A 14,179-nucleotide genomic window follows, 5' to 3' on the forward strand; every position below is an offset into this window, starting at 1 on the left:
ACGTGGTGACGTAGTGGAAGATGACCTGCTGAAGTAAGAAAAATGAGTTTTACTCTTTCCATTGATCTGGACTAGTAATTACACTTTCTGTGAAGTGATCAAAGCATTGGGGTAAAAATAAAACCCATTCTTTTACAATCACAGTGCAGTTGCGGGTTCTCATGAATGCTTTAGGGGACCAAGTTTCTGTTATATGTGACTCACCAGTGCAATTGCAAAACCATACCAGAAAAAGAGGGTTGTGTCAAAAATAGAGCACAAAGTAGAACAAAATCCAGGGCCAACTGACAGATAGTCAATATTCTGGCTTATATATTTCCTAAACTATTGCACTGACATGAATTAAATGAGTAATATATATTATTCTTTACATTTTATTCTCACTATTGTTTGTGCTAGTTACCAGTTAATGAGCAGTTTTGTCTTCAATTTTCCATGTTTCTCTCATCTTTTTAAGCCATTTTTTGTTGTTTTCTGTTCAGTATTGAGCATCTCCTTTGAGGCCTGTCTCCCTAATGAATCATCTGTTTCTTCTTGCAGCTTGATAAAATTTAAACAGCGCTTTTAAACCCACTGTCTCCACAACACCGCCAAAAATAGAGGATGGTCTGCTGTCGTCAGGGAGCTACAACACTGTTTAGTCTTTTACTTACTTCAAGTGACAGTGAATGCTGGAGGCTTGTGTGTTTTTGTTTTCCACAAAAATGAGCTTATATTAAAAGGCGGGCTTAAGAACACACCACCTGTGCTGCAGGAAACTTTCAAACAGCCGGCATTCCTTTTAAAGGTTGATGAACAGCTGTATTTAACTGTGCTGCAATCCAAAGTCTCCTAGTATCCCCTGATACGCAGGCAGATAGAGTGAGGATAATGAGGTCCAGGTGTGTCTTGTTGCAACGATGAGCTAATGGCGTCCTACTTTGCCATCACCCCCCTCACCGCAGCCATCTCCCAGTTCCTGTATCCTGCACTTGCCCATTTTTGTGTAATTAAATGCAATTTTCTCACCCACACCACATACCCAATGTTTAAACTTGTCAACAGTGCTACTGCCACCACCGTGGACTCTTGACATGTCATTACTTCAATCTGCAAGTGCTGACTTCGACAGACAAAACTCTATAGATGGCCTCCTGCTTTTTTGCAGCTCTAATGTATGTCACATTTCCAATTACTGTCTCTGGCAGAAAATGAAATACCTTGTATGACTTCTGGACATTTTGTCAGGGTGCAATCAAATCTAAAGTGCATTACATTAGCTTTTTCAGATATCTAATGGGTATTGAGTCAGTGAACTGAAGCAATGGTTGTAGCATATTCCCGTCACAAGCTTCCAAAATAAAACATTAGGTTTTGCACCACAAACACTTTTATTTTCCAGCTGCAGAGAGTTCCCTCACAAACCCACAGGGCAAAAATCCCTGTTATAAGTTATATGTTTGGTGCTGAGCTGTCAAATTACTTTAATTCTTCTTTTGGCTGTGAATGATTGGACTGAAACTTTTGCAAAAGTGCAAAAGCAAGGGTTGTTCTACTGTTATAATTTGGTCTGCATTAGTCTGAGTTTCCGAATAGGAGGAATCTCTGTTGTTGAAAGTATTTCTATTCAAGAGAGACAGCAAGATTTAAAGGGGTAATTTTCTCATGACACTAATGACACACTAATTTCCACAAACATGCCTGCCCAGTGCTTGCTATAGTGTCAGTTACACGCTGACTTACCAAAAAAGAAGAAATTAAAAACAAAAACAAGAGAACAGCTGAAATCAAAGTCAAACATCCAATACCAACTTTCTGGCACGACTCTACATTTTATAGTTCTATCAGGGCCTCACTGGAAAGAAGTAATAAAAGTTCTCACTCTAAATTTAAAACCACGATTCTGGTGATGTCATTAAGCAAAACAATCTTCTGGCACTGATTACAGCAGCCATGCAAAGTGTTTACCAGGAAGGAATGGTCTGAGCTGGGGGGCGAGTCTGTTACTCTTAATAATGAATCAGGGACACAAATCACAGAAGGCATTAGTTTCAGTGTCAACTAAAACACAGGGAAACACAAATACAATGTGACAGTTAATGAAAGGCAGATTTATCATCTGGTTTCTGCTTTCCCCTTCATTTCTTTTTGTTGAGGGCATACAGCACCTCTAACATGTGTAGCATTACATAGCTGCTTTATATATGTTCATCACCTCGATGATGTCACAGGATTCCCTACTGTGTATCATCACCTGGAAGAGGATCTGCATTTGATGGGACCACTTGGTCCTTGGGAGGATGGTCTACTGAGCCAACAGGACATATGCATCAAACTATCCAAAGCCAGGAAGATTCCAGGGGGATTCCAGCAACCCCCAACAACAGGCTGCTGTCTGTGCTGCTATCAGGGAGCCTGCTGGCTGCCAAGACAGAAAGGACAAGGAGCTTTTATCCTACTCGTAGCTGGACTGTCACATAAGCTGCACGTGCTAACTGTATAAGTTTAAATGTCTAATTGTATATGTATTCAACTTCAGCTTCTGCTATAACACCAAATTATTTACACTCAATTATAAGGATTATTTAATTATTTAAGTAAGTAAAAAGGAAAAACCTTTTCATATTGTAATTTCTCTAATGGAAAAAAGCGATCCAAATCTGGCCCTATGTGAAAAAGCAGCTGTCCCCTAACAGCAATCAGTTGTTTGCAATAACTGGCAATAAGACTTTCACGCCCATGTGGAGGGACTTTGGTCGTCTTTACAAAATTGCTTTATTCCAGCCACATTAGAGGGTTTATTGAGACTGTTTAAGATCAAAGGAAGGTTTTCTTGAGCTTGCACTTGAGATTTGCGGGACAAAAACTGATGGCCAAACAGTCTCCTTCAGGATTTTTCTTTTCTGGTAGATTGCAGAATTCCTGGTTTCATCACTTATGGCAAGCAGCAAAGCAGCTTCAGCCACACTGCTACCACCATGTCTGAGTGTTCTGATGTTCATTTTATGAAATGTGGTATTAGTTTTATGACAAATCTAATTGGACTCAAACTCCCAAAAATTTCAGCTTTTGTCTTTTCACTCCACAGGATATTTTTTCAAAAGTCTTGGGGATCATCAAGAGTTTTCTTTTGGGAAATATGAGACGAGCCTTTGTTTTCTTTTTAATCACAGTGGTTTTGGCTTTGAAACTCTCCCTGTGGATGTTGTTTTTGGCCAGTCTATTTCTTATTACTGAATCATGACCACTGACTTCAACTGAGGTCAGTTATTTAGACATTGTTCTGTGTTTTTCTCCCGAAAAACGTTAAATAATTAAATAATTAAATAATTTCAAATAAGCGTCAGATAAGTCTGTATAGCCCTTTTCCCCTTAAATATTTTAATAATGATACAAACAAACAAACAAAAACAAACAAACAGCTTTTTTTTGTTTTGTCTGGTTTTCTTTGTCTAATAATATCCTAATAATGTATTATTATTTTTGTTTTTTGACCATCTGATACATCTAAGTGTGAGAAATATGCAAGTAAGAAAGAAAACAAGAAATTGGGATAATAAATAAAATAATAAGTTTTACTTATTTTTTATTATAGTTATAAAGGAAAAAAGTTTCTAAGTAATTTCTGGAAACGGACTTTTTTATATGTTTTTGCTGAGGTATTCGACAGCTTACACTAATGAACTGTTTGAACTTCCCTGCAGAAGGGGAGCAGTGTTGGTCAACCAGATGCCGTGTGCTCAGGGGGAGGGGACCAGAGGAGGGATAGTTAACAGCCGGCGGGGTGCGGGGTTCAAATACAGCTGCGCTTACTCACACTTTTCGCGTAGGACGTCCCTGTGCCAGGGGTGAATGAATACCGTTATCTTTCCCTCTGCACCGTCTCACTTCATAGGCTTTAACTCAAGAACTCAAGCTGCAGCTGCAATTAAGGAACCACGCCTGTTGCTCTTTAATTTCCTTGAATTGTAGCACTTATACGACAGCTCCCTAGAGCTAAACGAATAGTTACAGGCTCCCAACCAGAAATCACACTACTCGTCGATTTTTTTCTAAATCCCCCCTTATTAATTTTATTATCGCGAGAACCAACAGAACGAGCCTCCTGGGCTGATCTTGACCACTGCTGCTGGGCTGGGAGTTAATATCCCCGTCGGTCACCCAGCTCTCTGACCTGGAGCACGCACTATAGCAGAGATGGAATACCTCAAGTTTTATTTAGTGTTTTCATGCTGGATCAAGTTTGCAACTTCTGTCTTGTCCAGTGATGTTCCTCAAGCCCCTGTGCCAATTCCTAAAGGTAAGAAACGATTAAAAAACAAAAAAACTTTTACTCCTTCCTATTCTTGTTTAGATACAGGGAAATATGGCTACTTTGACACAGCCAATGGCTACATCACATTTTACTGCGTTTACATGTTACCGTATTTTCCTGCGTCTGAGTTGTCATGCCAACTGTGCAAATACGAAGTTGTGTAGGTTATTTTTCTGGCTGTAATTTCCGGTTACATGATGTCTACATGAGACGCAGGTTGCCTGCCTGCGGCTCCCTGTGTGGGAAAGTGAATATGTCTAGCGCGACATATGTCGGAACGTAAAATTACATGATGTTGTTTGACAGAAGAGTCGTCTGCGGTTTCTCACAATCCTGTTTTTATTTGTTTGGCTGCACACAGCGCTGGCTTTTTATAAAGATGTCAGGCTGTAAATTTCACTGCGAGAAATAACTAACCAATTGTGGGCGAGTCTTTGATGATTTCACTAGTTTTCCCTTACTCTGCATTAAGACTAAAAATTCAAACCGTTATTGACTTAACCTAGATCCGAGTGAAATCCCCGAGTATATCATTTTATTTATTTATTTATTATACAGCAAACAAGCAATTATGTGATTGAGATACAGAGAAACGCCTGTAAACGTGTTATAATTTAAGGTTTATGGAACAGAGCCAAACACTTCTCTGATCTTGAGACAGGCTTTATTCTGATGTAAAGGGCTAAGCTCCTTGAAGCAAATCGTGTCATATTTTTATTGACTTTGGGAGGGGGGAATCCACCCCCTGCTAACACGTAGCTGTCGTTAAACTGCTCTAAATTACCCTCATATTATTCCCGTTTAGCATGACTTCTTCCATAGTCACAGAGCACCTTGTAAAACCTATAGACAACATATGCAGATGTTGTGGCTTGTGTTTTAGTTAAGTCTGGAAATCTGGTTCTTTTCAAATGATGCATCTTGCTGGGAGATTTGACTATCAGGACACAACAGCTGCTTTCAGTCTCTACAGGCTTGTTTTGTCATCTGCTCTGGACTTCCACACAGTAGCCACATTAACTTTACGAGGGATATAATGTTTTATTGTGAAAGCCTTCCATCACTAAACTGATGCAATATGTTGGCTAAATTTGTGACAGAAAGCAAACTTTCAAAAACCATGACTAACATTAAAATTGAACCCGTAAACTGTAAACTCTACATATAAAGTCATTTAAAATGAGAGCACTGGACATTTCATTTTACACGCACATGTACTTACCAAAGTGGTTAAATGAAAAGGACTAGGGAGGAATCCAAAGCTGTTTTAGTTTTGGGAAGTTCTACGTTAAAGATTCAGTACATGGTAGTGGATTATTGCAAGCCTTTCTTTTAAGCATCTGAAGAACATCAGAAAAGCATAAAGTAACTCCAATTGGGGGCAATCAAGTATTCAATACACAGTCACCCATTTCCAGGCATGTATTAGATGGAAGAAAAGGCCATGAGAAACATTTGTTCTGCCTGACATCAACTCGATGAGTATTTTGCAAAAAGCCAACCTTTCCAGAGAAAGGGTGGGTGTCAACAAAACAAACAAAACCTAGATGAGAGTTGTGTGTTTGCCAGGTGGACCTAAATATGTTTTATTAGAACAAGTTCAAATCACATGGCGTTATGAAAGAACAAGGTGTCACTACTGTTCAAATAAAGCAGAAATGGTAGCTAATAAGGCACCAATGAAAGGATCCTAAGTCCCTAGGTGTTCATTCAACATTGGTTGTAGCACAGATGCAAACGGTGTGATTTAGCACTGAAAAGGGGTCAGTAGAAGGAGGAGGAATTTACAGCTCTGCCCATTTCTCACCAGTGTGCACCTGGCCACTCACGGTGAACAACGGACATGGCTGTCTGGTTTGTCCGTTTTGGAAAGTTACAAAAATTGGGGCTGCGTAGACCCCCACTGTCCAGCAGTCTGAAAGAAGCCTTTCACTTATGTCTGAATGACTGTGTGAAACTTCGGACGGAGCATTGGATTCAACATGTAGGTCTTACTAATCCAAGTTTGAATAGTTTGCTGCAACACATAGTTTAAAATAACCAGCCCACTGTTAACCTCTGCCAGGCATCCTATCGGAACAATGTTTTTCCAGTTTTCTTGGCCCAGCTCTTATCCAGTTTCAACCTAAATTATGCAGTGAAAATTGTAGCTACTTAGGTGATTATATTTAACTGCTGTTTTTTTTGCAAGACCCCCCACCCGCCACAAGTTTTTCGTATCATTTAATTTGATGCAATGCCTGTATTTCTGACTGTTTATAGAATATGTTTAATAGTAAATGCTGGCTAGGTTAAAGGCTATTTCTCATGGCTTGTACCCCTTATCCCATGGATAATGCATCTCTCAGCCCTTTCCCAGACATCATTGACGTGTCAACAGGCAGCATTTTATAGAGAAGAAAAGGAAACCCCACCTAAGGTTGTCCATGCCTTATATACTGTATAATAGCGCTCTCTATTGCCTGTAATTCCAGTCTAACAAACTTAACAGACCTTGTTGCCAAGCCAAGGTTGTAATCATGCCTTAGAACGTTGTCACTATGTCACCACAAGGTTGGTTTCGTGCCTTCTTTTCAGCCAAATATGTGTTGTGTTGTCTGCTTTTTTGCATTGCCTTGTTTTCTCTCTGCTGTGTCCCAAGGATTTTATGTTAACTTGGAAATGTATAGATACATGAAAACTGCAAGAAGCACAGTTCTCAAGGAGAACTGAAAGTGAATGACACTTTAAAAATGTCAAAACACTCCCTTTTGTACAAATAATCAATTATTTTAAGTCATTTTAAATGGCTTTCTGGTAATCAAGCAGCTGTTGATCTTTGACAAAAGCCATGCTAGCTGAACCTTATATTGATGCAGCTGAAAAGACTGAAAAGGCAGTACTTTTCAGACTCCTGCATATTCTTCAAAATTTCAGGACTCATTTAGATTGTAGTAATATTGGCCAGAATGTCAAAAATACTGAGGATGGAAAATTTACCTTCACCTACCAACAACTTAGACATTGGGACCAGTTTGCAAAATTTGCCTGTGAAAGTGGAGAGAAAAACAACAATTAAACAAAGCTGAAAAGATCAAGGTGGAACATGAACAATTGGACAGTACATAAAGTTTTGATTTGTACTTCATAAAACTGCAGGATAAGTCATTAGTCCTGGTGAAGGATGTGCTCATCAAGTGCCTTTTGTAGTTGATTATAATGATGGTTTAAGTAATTGATACACAAGAAAACCATTTTTAAAAAAGAAAAATTCGAAAGTAAAGCCATGTTTGTGCTATTTAATGAGGCAGTGATTCAGTTTATATGAGTAATTGATTCTTGTTAAAATAAATTACATAGCTGAGAAGAAGCCAACCCATGCTCTTAGGGACCTGCTCATTGTTTACCTTAAACAAATCATTTAATTCCCTCTCCAGGTGCAGAAAGAGAAGCAAATTTAATGCCAGTTTTTCTCTCTGAAAACTGTGTGACAGTTCTGACAAATGAGAGGAAACTGAGAGAGAATCAATATAATTATGATATAAGAGTGAATTCTTCTGTTAGAAGTTTCTTGGGACTCTGTGTTGTTGGTTTATTACAAATTATTCCTCTATGCAAACCTGAAATCTATGTGTAACCGCTGATATATACGATGCGTGGAAGAACATAAAATATTATTTGCCCATCAAATCCTGACCCATCATTGGTAATGAAGTCACTGTTACATTGCCACATAACTAAATGTGCACATCTTTTGGTTTTTCTGCAGTATGTACAACTAATTGAAGTTAGTTAGAAAAACTTGCTATGAGGGCATCTCTGAAGAAATATTTCTAGCACAGTTTATTGGCTTTGCCACTGATGATGCTGGAGGCACGATGGACCGACACTCCTTATTGAAAAATTCGCCAAGATGACTATTATTTATTGAAACATTTAGAGTACTTAGAACTTGTGGTCCATAATGCTGGAAAACATGTTACAAATTAATTTTCACATGTTTCTTAACTCTTAAAGTTTGAAGTTCTGCTGGCGACCCCTCCTCCCCAGTTAAGATATTTACAGATGTGGGTAAAAAGAAAGACTCATTCACTGTAAACACTACTATCCAGGAAAGCAGGAGAAAATCTGAAATCAAAGCAAGTATTTTCTTAGGAATCTACTGTAGTGTTATATTAATTCTTTCTTTAAACTGAAAGCATTTTGTACTGTTGCATTTTAACATTACGGTATGTCTTATTAAATACTGAAGTTAAATGGCACAACTAGTCAAGTGGAGATGGGATGTACTTCTGTCATGTTTCCTTTGGTTTGTTGGCTGTGAGTGTCTCAAACAAATTGTCAGACTGAGAATTGTGCATGTTAATTTAACACTAAACCTAACATGTTGCAACAGTAATACATTAGTCTAACACACATATACAGTCCTGTTAACAGCTTTATTTTGACATATATAGTAGCAACTGTCAAGGGAAGTAAAAGACCAGACAAGACTGAATATAATATGTTGGTAGTCTGTCTTTGTGTATAAATTAGATGGCGATTAATTGGAGGCCTTCCGCAATCTGATTGAGTGATTGCAGTCAGTCCGAGTTGGACCAAGACAGATTGCCTTGCAGTGAGTGATCTGTGCAATCGCCTTGCCATGAAAAGTGTACGACCAGATTGAGTGATTGCAGTCAACCTCTGTCTGTTCGATATAACGATTGGACCAAGACAGATTTTACGCCTTTGCAGTGAATATTTTTCATCGTTTTGATCTGTGATCTGTGCTATATTATATTTTTCGTTCTCTCTTTCTCTTATATTTTATATAACCACACTGAAACAAGTGCCTGTTTTTATGCGACCAGAGGTTGAGGATGTTGCTTGTTTATGTTCAACCTCTGGACAACCAACTCAAGATTGTAATCAGTCTAAAACAAACAAACAAACAAGAATTTACGGATGAGAAGTAAAAAAGCCCAATCAAAAAATAAACTTAGACTAAATTTTTGCCTGGTTGCACAAAAAAACGGCAGCCGTTACAACTTATGTCTAAAATGTATAGTTTTATGCATCGGTTAAAACACTGCATGACATTCAATTTCTACAGAATTTACAGAAAATATTTTGTGATTTATATCGTTATCGGACGATAGAATTCTTATATCGGATATGTTTTGGTCATATGAGCCCCCTACCTTGTGTTGTGTCAAAACAGCGACAAAAAAAAAAAAAAAAAAAAAATTCAGCCCAATCACTTACAAATTTTTCCTGGTTGCACAAAAGCTGACATTCAATTTCTACTCTAATGTGACTGAGCCCTAAGTTGTGTTTGTCATTCCTTATACAGCAATTCAGCACAGAATACATTAGCATATTGACTGAGTGCTTAACCTGCAAGTGCATAATGTTGAACTGGACTATGTGTTCCTCTCATTACTGAAAGTCTATAGTATAACCAGCTTTTTGGCAGAAGAGAAAATTACTGTCCTAACTGTCACAGCATGACAAAACCTAGATGAGAGATTAGCTTTTTTTCTAGTTTTTATTTGTTTGTGTAAGGAAAGGTAATGAGCTATTCCTGATTCAAAATGATGTGTGACGAGACTACGAAAATTGTTTCCTGGCCCAATGTTGGTGACATCATGCCACATCCTACGCCTGAAGTGCCTGTGGTTTGAAATGTGTAATTGAAAACACAGCCGTTTCTGTGGATGCCCTCCGTGGCTCTTGTGTTATGGAAATAGTGTGTTTTATCAATTATGGTGACTCTGGTAGTGACTCAAAAATAAACTCTTTATTTTAGTTGTAGACAACAAAAAATAAGACTTGTTCCATCAATTCTGTAAGCAAAAAGGTTTACTAATACCTTGCCTATTCTCTAAGGCTAATGACTAACACACAGGTTAAAAGTAATGTCCTCATGTCTGCAAGTCCAGGTTTAATGTATGAAAAGTGAAACTTCTGTGCGTAAGCCTCTTTGTGGTCACATTAAAATTCTAAATCTTCCAAAGCTGGAAAAAGCCTTACAAAATAGCTGTGGGCTGGGCAGTATGCTTTATGTGTATCTGAAAACTTAGAGATGAAGGGATATAAATGTCAGGGTTTAACAGTTTAGGAGTTCATTAATTTTTGTGTATATGTATTCTTCTTATATTGTACAATTTATCAGTATCAGTATACACTGCATAAAGCTTCAGAAATACCCTACTCTCTCACATTTCAAACAAAGGTTTTGAAATGTCCAGTCAAGATTGGGTTTGAACTTTTTCTTCAAGTCCTCTGTCCCTTCAATGTGTTAAACCAAATTTACTAGCCTTCTGAAGGAGACTGACTAACACTGTGTGGCATTTTTAATAATGTGGGTGAGTTAAATAACCAAGTTTGCATTGATATTCAGATCAACACCTTTCTCATTCCAGCTGTGGTCCAGTATCTCAGCTGGGATACCGGCTGATTGCAGATTCTTGCGATGGCTGAATTTGAATAATTTTGGTAACTTTGGCAACTGATACAAGTGATGAAATATTCATTCATCAGAAACTGAAGTATACATTCTTTCAGGGTTGGAGTTAGCTGTGCAGCACACAAGAAAAATACAGTAACCTTGTTATCTTCTATCTGGAAAATCTTAATAACGCTGAGGAATGGCATGGTAGACAAAGATAAGCTCTGTTTCTGTAATGACTAACCCCAAGAACACCTGGCATAGCTCCGTCACTTACCAGCACCAGTATGGCCTCTGGAGCTAATCTTTCTTCATGCACTCAGAACAAAACTTCCTCCAAACATGTCTCAGCGCATTTTAGAAGCATACCAAAAGTATTCCTCTATGTTAAAACTTGGTTGGGTCCTTAAAACAGTGTTGTTATATTTTGTTGCCAAACCAACCTTGCTTCTCCAACTTGTCTTAGGAAAAATGTGCTTTGGCCAGCCAAATGATTCTCCATCGTACTTTTCTTTTATATAGTTATATTTTCAGCAGCATTACCTTTAAAAGAGAGATAATTGTATGTGAAGGACTTTAAGTAACACAATGAAGGGTTTCAGCTATACAAAGTGCTAGTATAAATCAGCATTGAGGTTCTGGTTATGCACGAGGAGCAAAGCCATACATTAAGAGGAATCTTTAGAAATCCATTATACTCAGTTTCTTAACATGTTCCATATAATCAGAAATGCAGGAAGTCAACACGGACCTTAATTAAATTTAAATTTACATCACAGATTGGCTTTGAGGAGTTTCTGCAAGAATATCTGAAAGTTCACTTTGAAATCCTTGCATGAAAATCTAAATGACCTCTGGATGAGGTTATAAGAATTCCCTTTCTAGCTCAGTGGGTCTCTTGTTCTTGCCATCATGCTCAGGTTAATATGGACCAATTCCAGCAGACTGTGAATGAGGCCGATTGTTTCTCGTTGACATAAACAGCATCCTCGAGCCAGTAAATGCAGATAAAATAAATGTAGGTTATTGACTGCAATATTTGCGAAGTATCTTTACTTACTTGACCAAAATAGAACTAAGGCTTGTGTTCACTGGCCAAGACCGTCTCATCAAAAAGAATTCTGTTATCCTAATGTGCAGGCCAGGGCAAATTCCCATGATACCCCTTTCCTTTCTGCAAGAAATGCTTACTTAAGCCTAGCCCCAGCCAGTGAGTCAGAACTTTTGCTCATCCAAGTGTGAAAGTTTACCTAGACGGCTGAGCCCCATGTGGTACAGAGGAAAAGTGCAAAGGAAAGACCACTTGGCGTCCATGCCTTTTTTGGAGAAGAGAGTTTCAGCAGCACTGTATGAGCTACATTCCTCTCCTCCTGTGGGCTGTTCATACAGTACTGACAAGAGAACACGCTGTGTTTACCCTGACTAGACACCAAAACTCTAAAATCACAGCTGTATAACAGCCTCCCTTTTAAGTGTTACCATCTGCCGCTCAATTATGCTTCATTATGGGTGTGATTATGGTGTTTGCACAAAAACACATCAAAGGACTGCTGGTCAGTTGCCCTAAGATTCAAAATTAGTGTTAGACAAAAAAACAAAGGAAGATGTATATTTCTATTACCCTCAAAAAGTCCCTGGGATTAAGTCAAATCATGAAGGAAGTGTGTCTTCTATTAACACCCTAGCTCAGGGGTGTCCAACTCCAGGCCTCGAGGGCCGGTGTCCTGCAGGTTTTAGATGTGTCCTTGATCCAACACAGCTGATTTAAATGCCAAATGACCTCCTCAACATGTCTTGAAGGTCTCCAGAGGCCTGATAATGAAGTAATCGTTTGATTCAGGTATGTTGACCCAGGGTGATATCTAAAACCTGCAGGACACCGGCCCTCGAGGCCTGAAGTTGGACACCCCTGCCCTAGCTCATCACCCAGTTATTTAGTTGGTCTAAACCAGGGATAGGTAACTCCAGGCCTCGAGTGCCAGTGTCCTGCAGGTTTTAGATATTACCCTGTGTCATCAATACACCTGAATCATAGTTCATTTCCAGGCCTCTGGTGAACTTCAAGACATGTTGGGGAGGTCATTTGGCATTTAAATCAGCTGTGTTGGATCAAGTACACATCTAAAACCTGCAGGACACCAGCACTCGAGGCCTGGAGTTGCCTACCCCTGATCTAAACCAAGCCTATAGTAGCTATCATTATTATATTAAACATGAATAATATAGGTTATGAATGTTGCGTAAAAGGATATTTATTTCTAAAAAAAAAATTAATTTTGGGGGGAAACAAGTGAAATGGTAGATTAGATGAATGATTGAACTATTTCTTTTCACTGTTATAATCTGTTATAATTTAATAGTCTGTTATAATTTCATGGAGCCCTATCCTAGAAGCTTGCACTAATCTAATATCACAGTGCTGTTGCTCCATTAAATAATGAAGAGTGAACAAGTCCTCTAAATGTCTCCGCCTAGAAATAGGCGGATTTACCTGGATTTCTGCATTAATTGGTAGCAAAATGTGGTCTGGTTTTAATCTTTGTCACAATAGCAGACCACATGCTGGTTAAACTAGGAACACATGAATTTTACTCTTTTTTTTTTTTTTTTTTTTTTTTTTTTTCTTTTTTTTTTTTCTTTTTTTTTTTTTTTTTTTTTTTTTTTTTCTTTTTTTTTTTCTTTTTTTTTTTTTGTTTAACTTCTTGTTTACATGCGTTCTGGGTACAAGTTAAACTGCTAAATGTGTTTTGTGTTAGACACAGAGTTTTGAATGGGAGATTGAGATTTGCAAATGGTGTCCTAACCAGATGAATAATGTGAATGGCTTTACTTTTAACGTTTCTGTTGAGCACATTATATAATTACCTAAAATGCTGACTGGAAATGTGAACCCTTGAATTAGTAACTTGTTGAGACTCCTGAAGCAGCAATAGCCTCCATCAAACGTTCCCTGACAAATTGGCTTGGCTCATCAGTTTTCGTCTCTTGGAACTTTGGCTTGCATTTGAAGACAGTTTCACAATATCCAAGCAAGGTTAACATCAACAGTTCACATGAGGGCACTGAAACTCCCAGGGGATTGCCAAAAATGTTTGAAAAAAAAGAAACACTTGGAATGTAGGAAATAAAAGTGTATGTCTCATTTCTTTTAAATCAAAGGTGGTTTGCATTTCCAGGCTATACTTAACTGGGAGCTTGCTTGTTGGGATGCACTCATGTGGTGTCCATGTTTATGACAGGAGTGAAGTATGTGGTTCCGAAAGGTCACGCCAGAGTCACAGAGTAATTGGTGTTAGCTGTCAGTGCGTTTCTTCCTCATGGGAAATGTCTCACTGACATAACAGGAAAGTCACTGTTTTTCTTTTCTTCTTTCTCTCAGAGTATATACTGTACTGAAGCACAGCTCTTCGAAGTGAAAATAGATGTCACTGTGCAGATATCACAATATGCAGCACCCTGTTATCTTTCATCGA

At 38.3% G+C, this 14,179-nt stretch overlaps 1 protein-coding gene across 2 annotated transcripts in view; it reads left to right on the forward strand.

Annotated features, from left to right (window-relative positions):
• Positions 1–3,831: 3,831 nt before the first annotated feature.
• plod2 (procollagen-lysine, 2-oxoglutarate 5-dioxygenase 2) overlaps positions 3,832–14,179 on the forward strand; it is a 35,200-nt gene continuing 24,852 nt past the window's right edge. The window contains exon 1 of one of the 2 annotated variants that reach the window (XM_031732503.2): positions 3,832–4,279. In XM_031732503.2, coding sequence (XP_031588363.1) covers positions 4,177–4,279 — 103 coding nt within the window. In that variant the 5' untranslated portion in view covers positions 3,832–4,176. The remainder of the gene's footprint in view (positions 4,280–14,179) is intronic. The other variant, XM_031732502.2, reaches the window with a different exon arrangement.

The sequence above is a fragment of the Oreochromis aureus genome, linkage group 9, assembly GCF_013358895.1.
Source record: "Oreochromis aureus strain Israel breed Guangdong linkage group 9, ZZ_aureus, whole genome shotgun sequence".
NCBI lineage: Eukaryota > Metazoa > Chordata > Actinopteri > Cichliformes > Cichlidae > Oreochromis > Oreochromis aureus.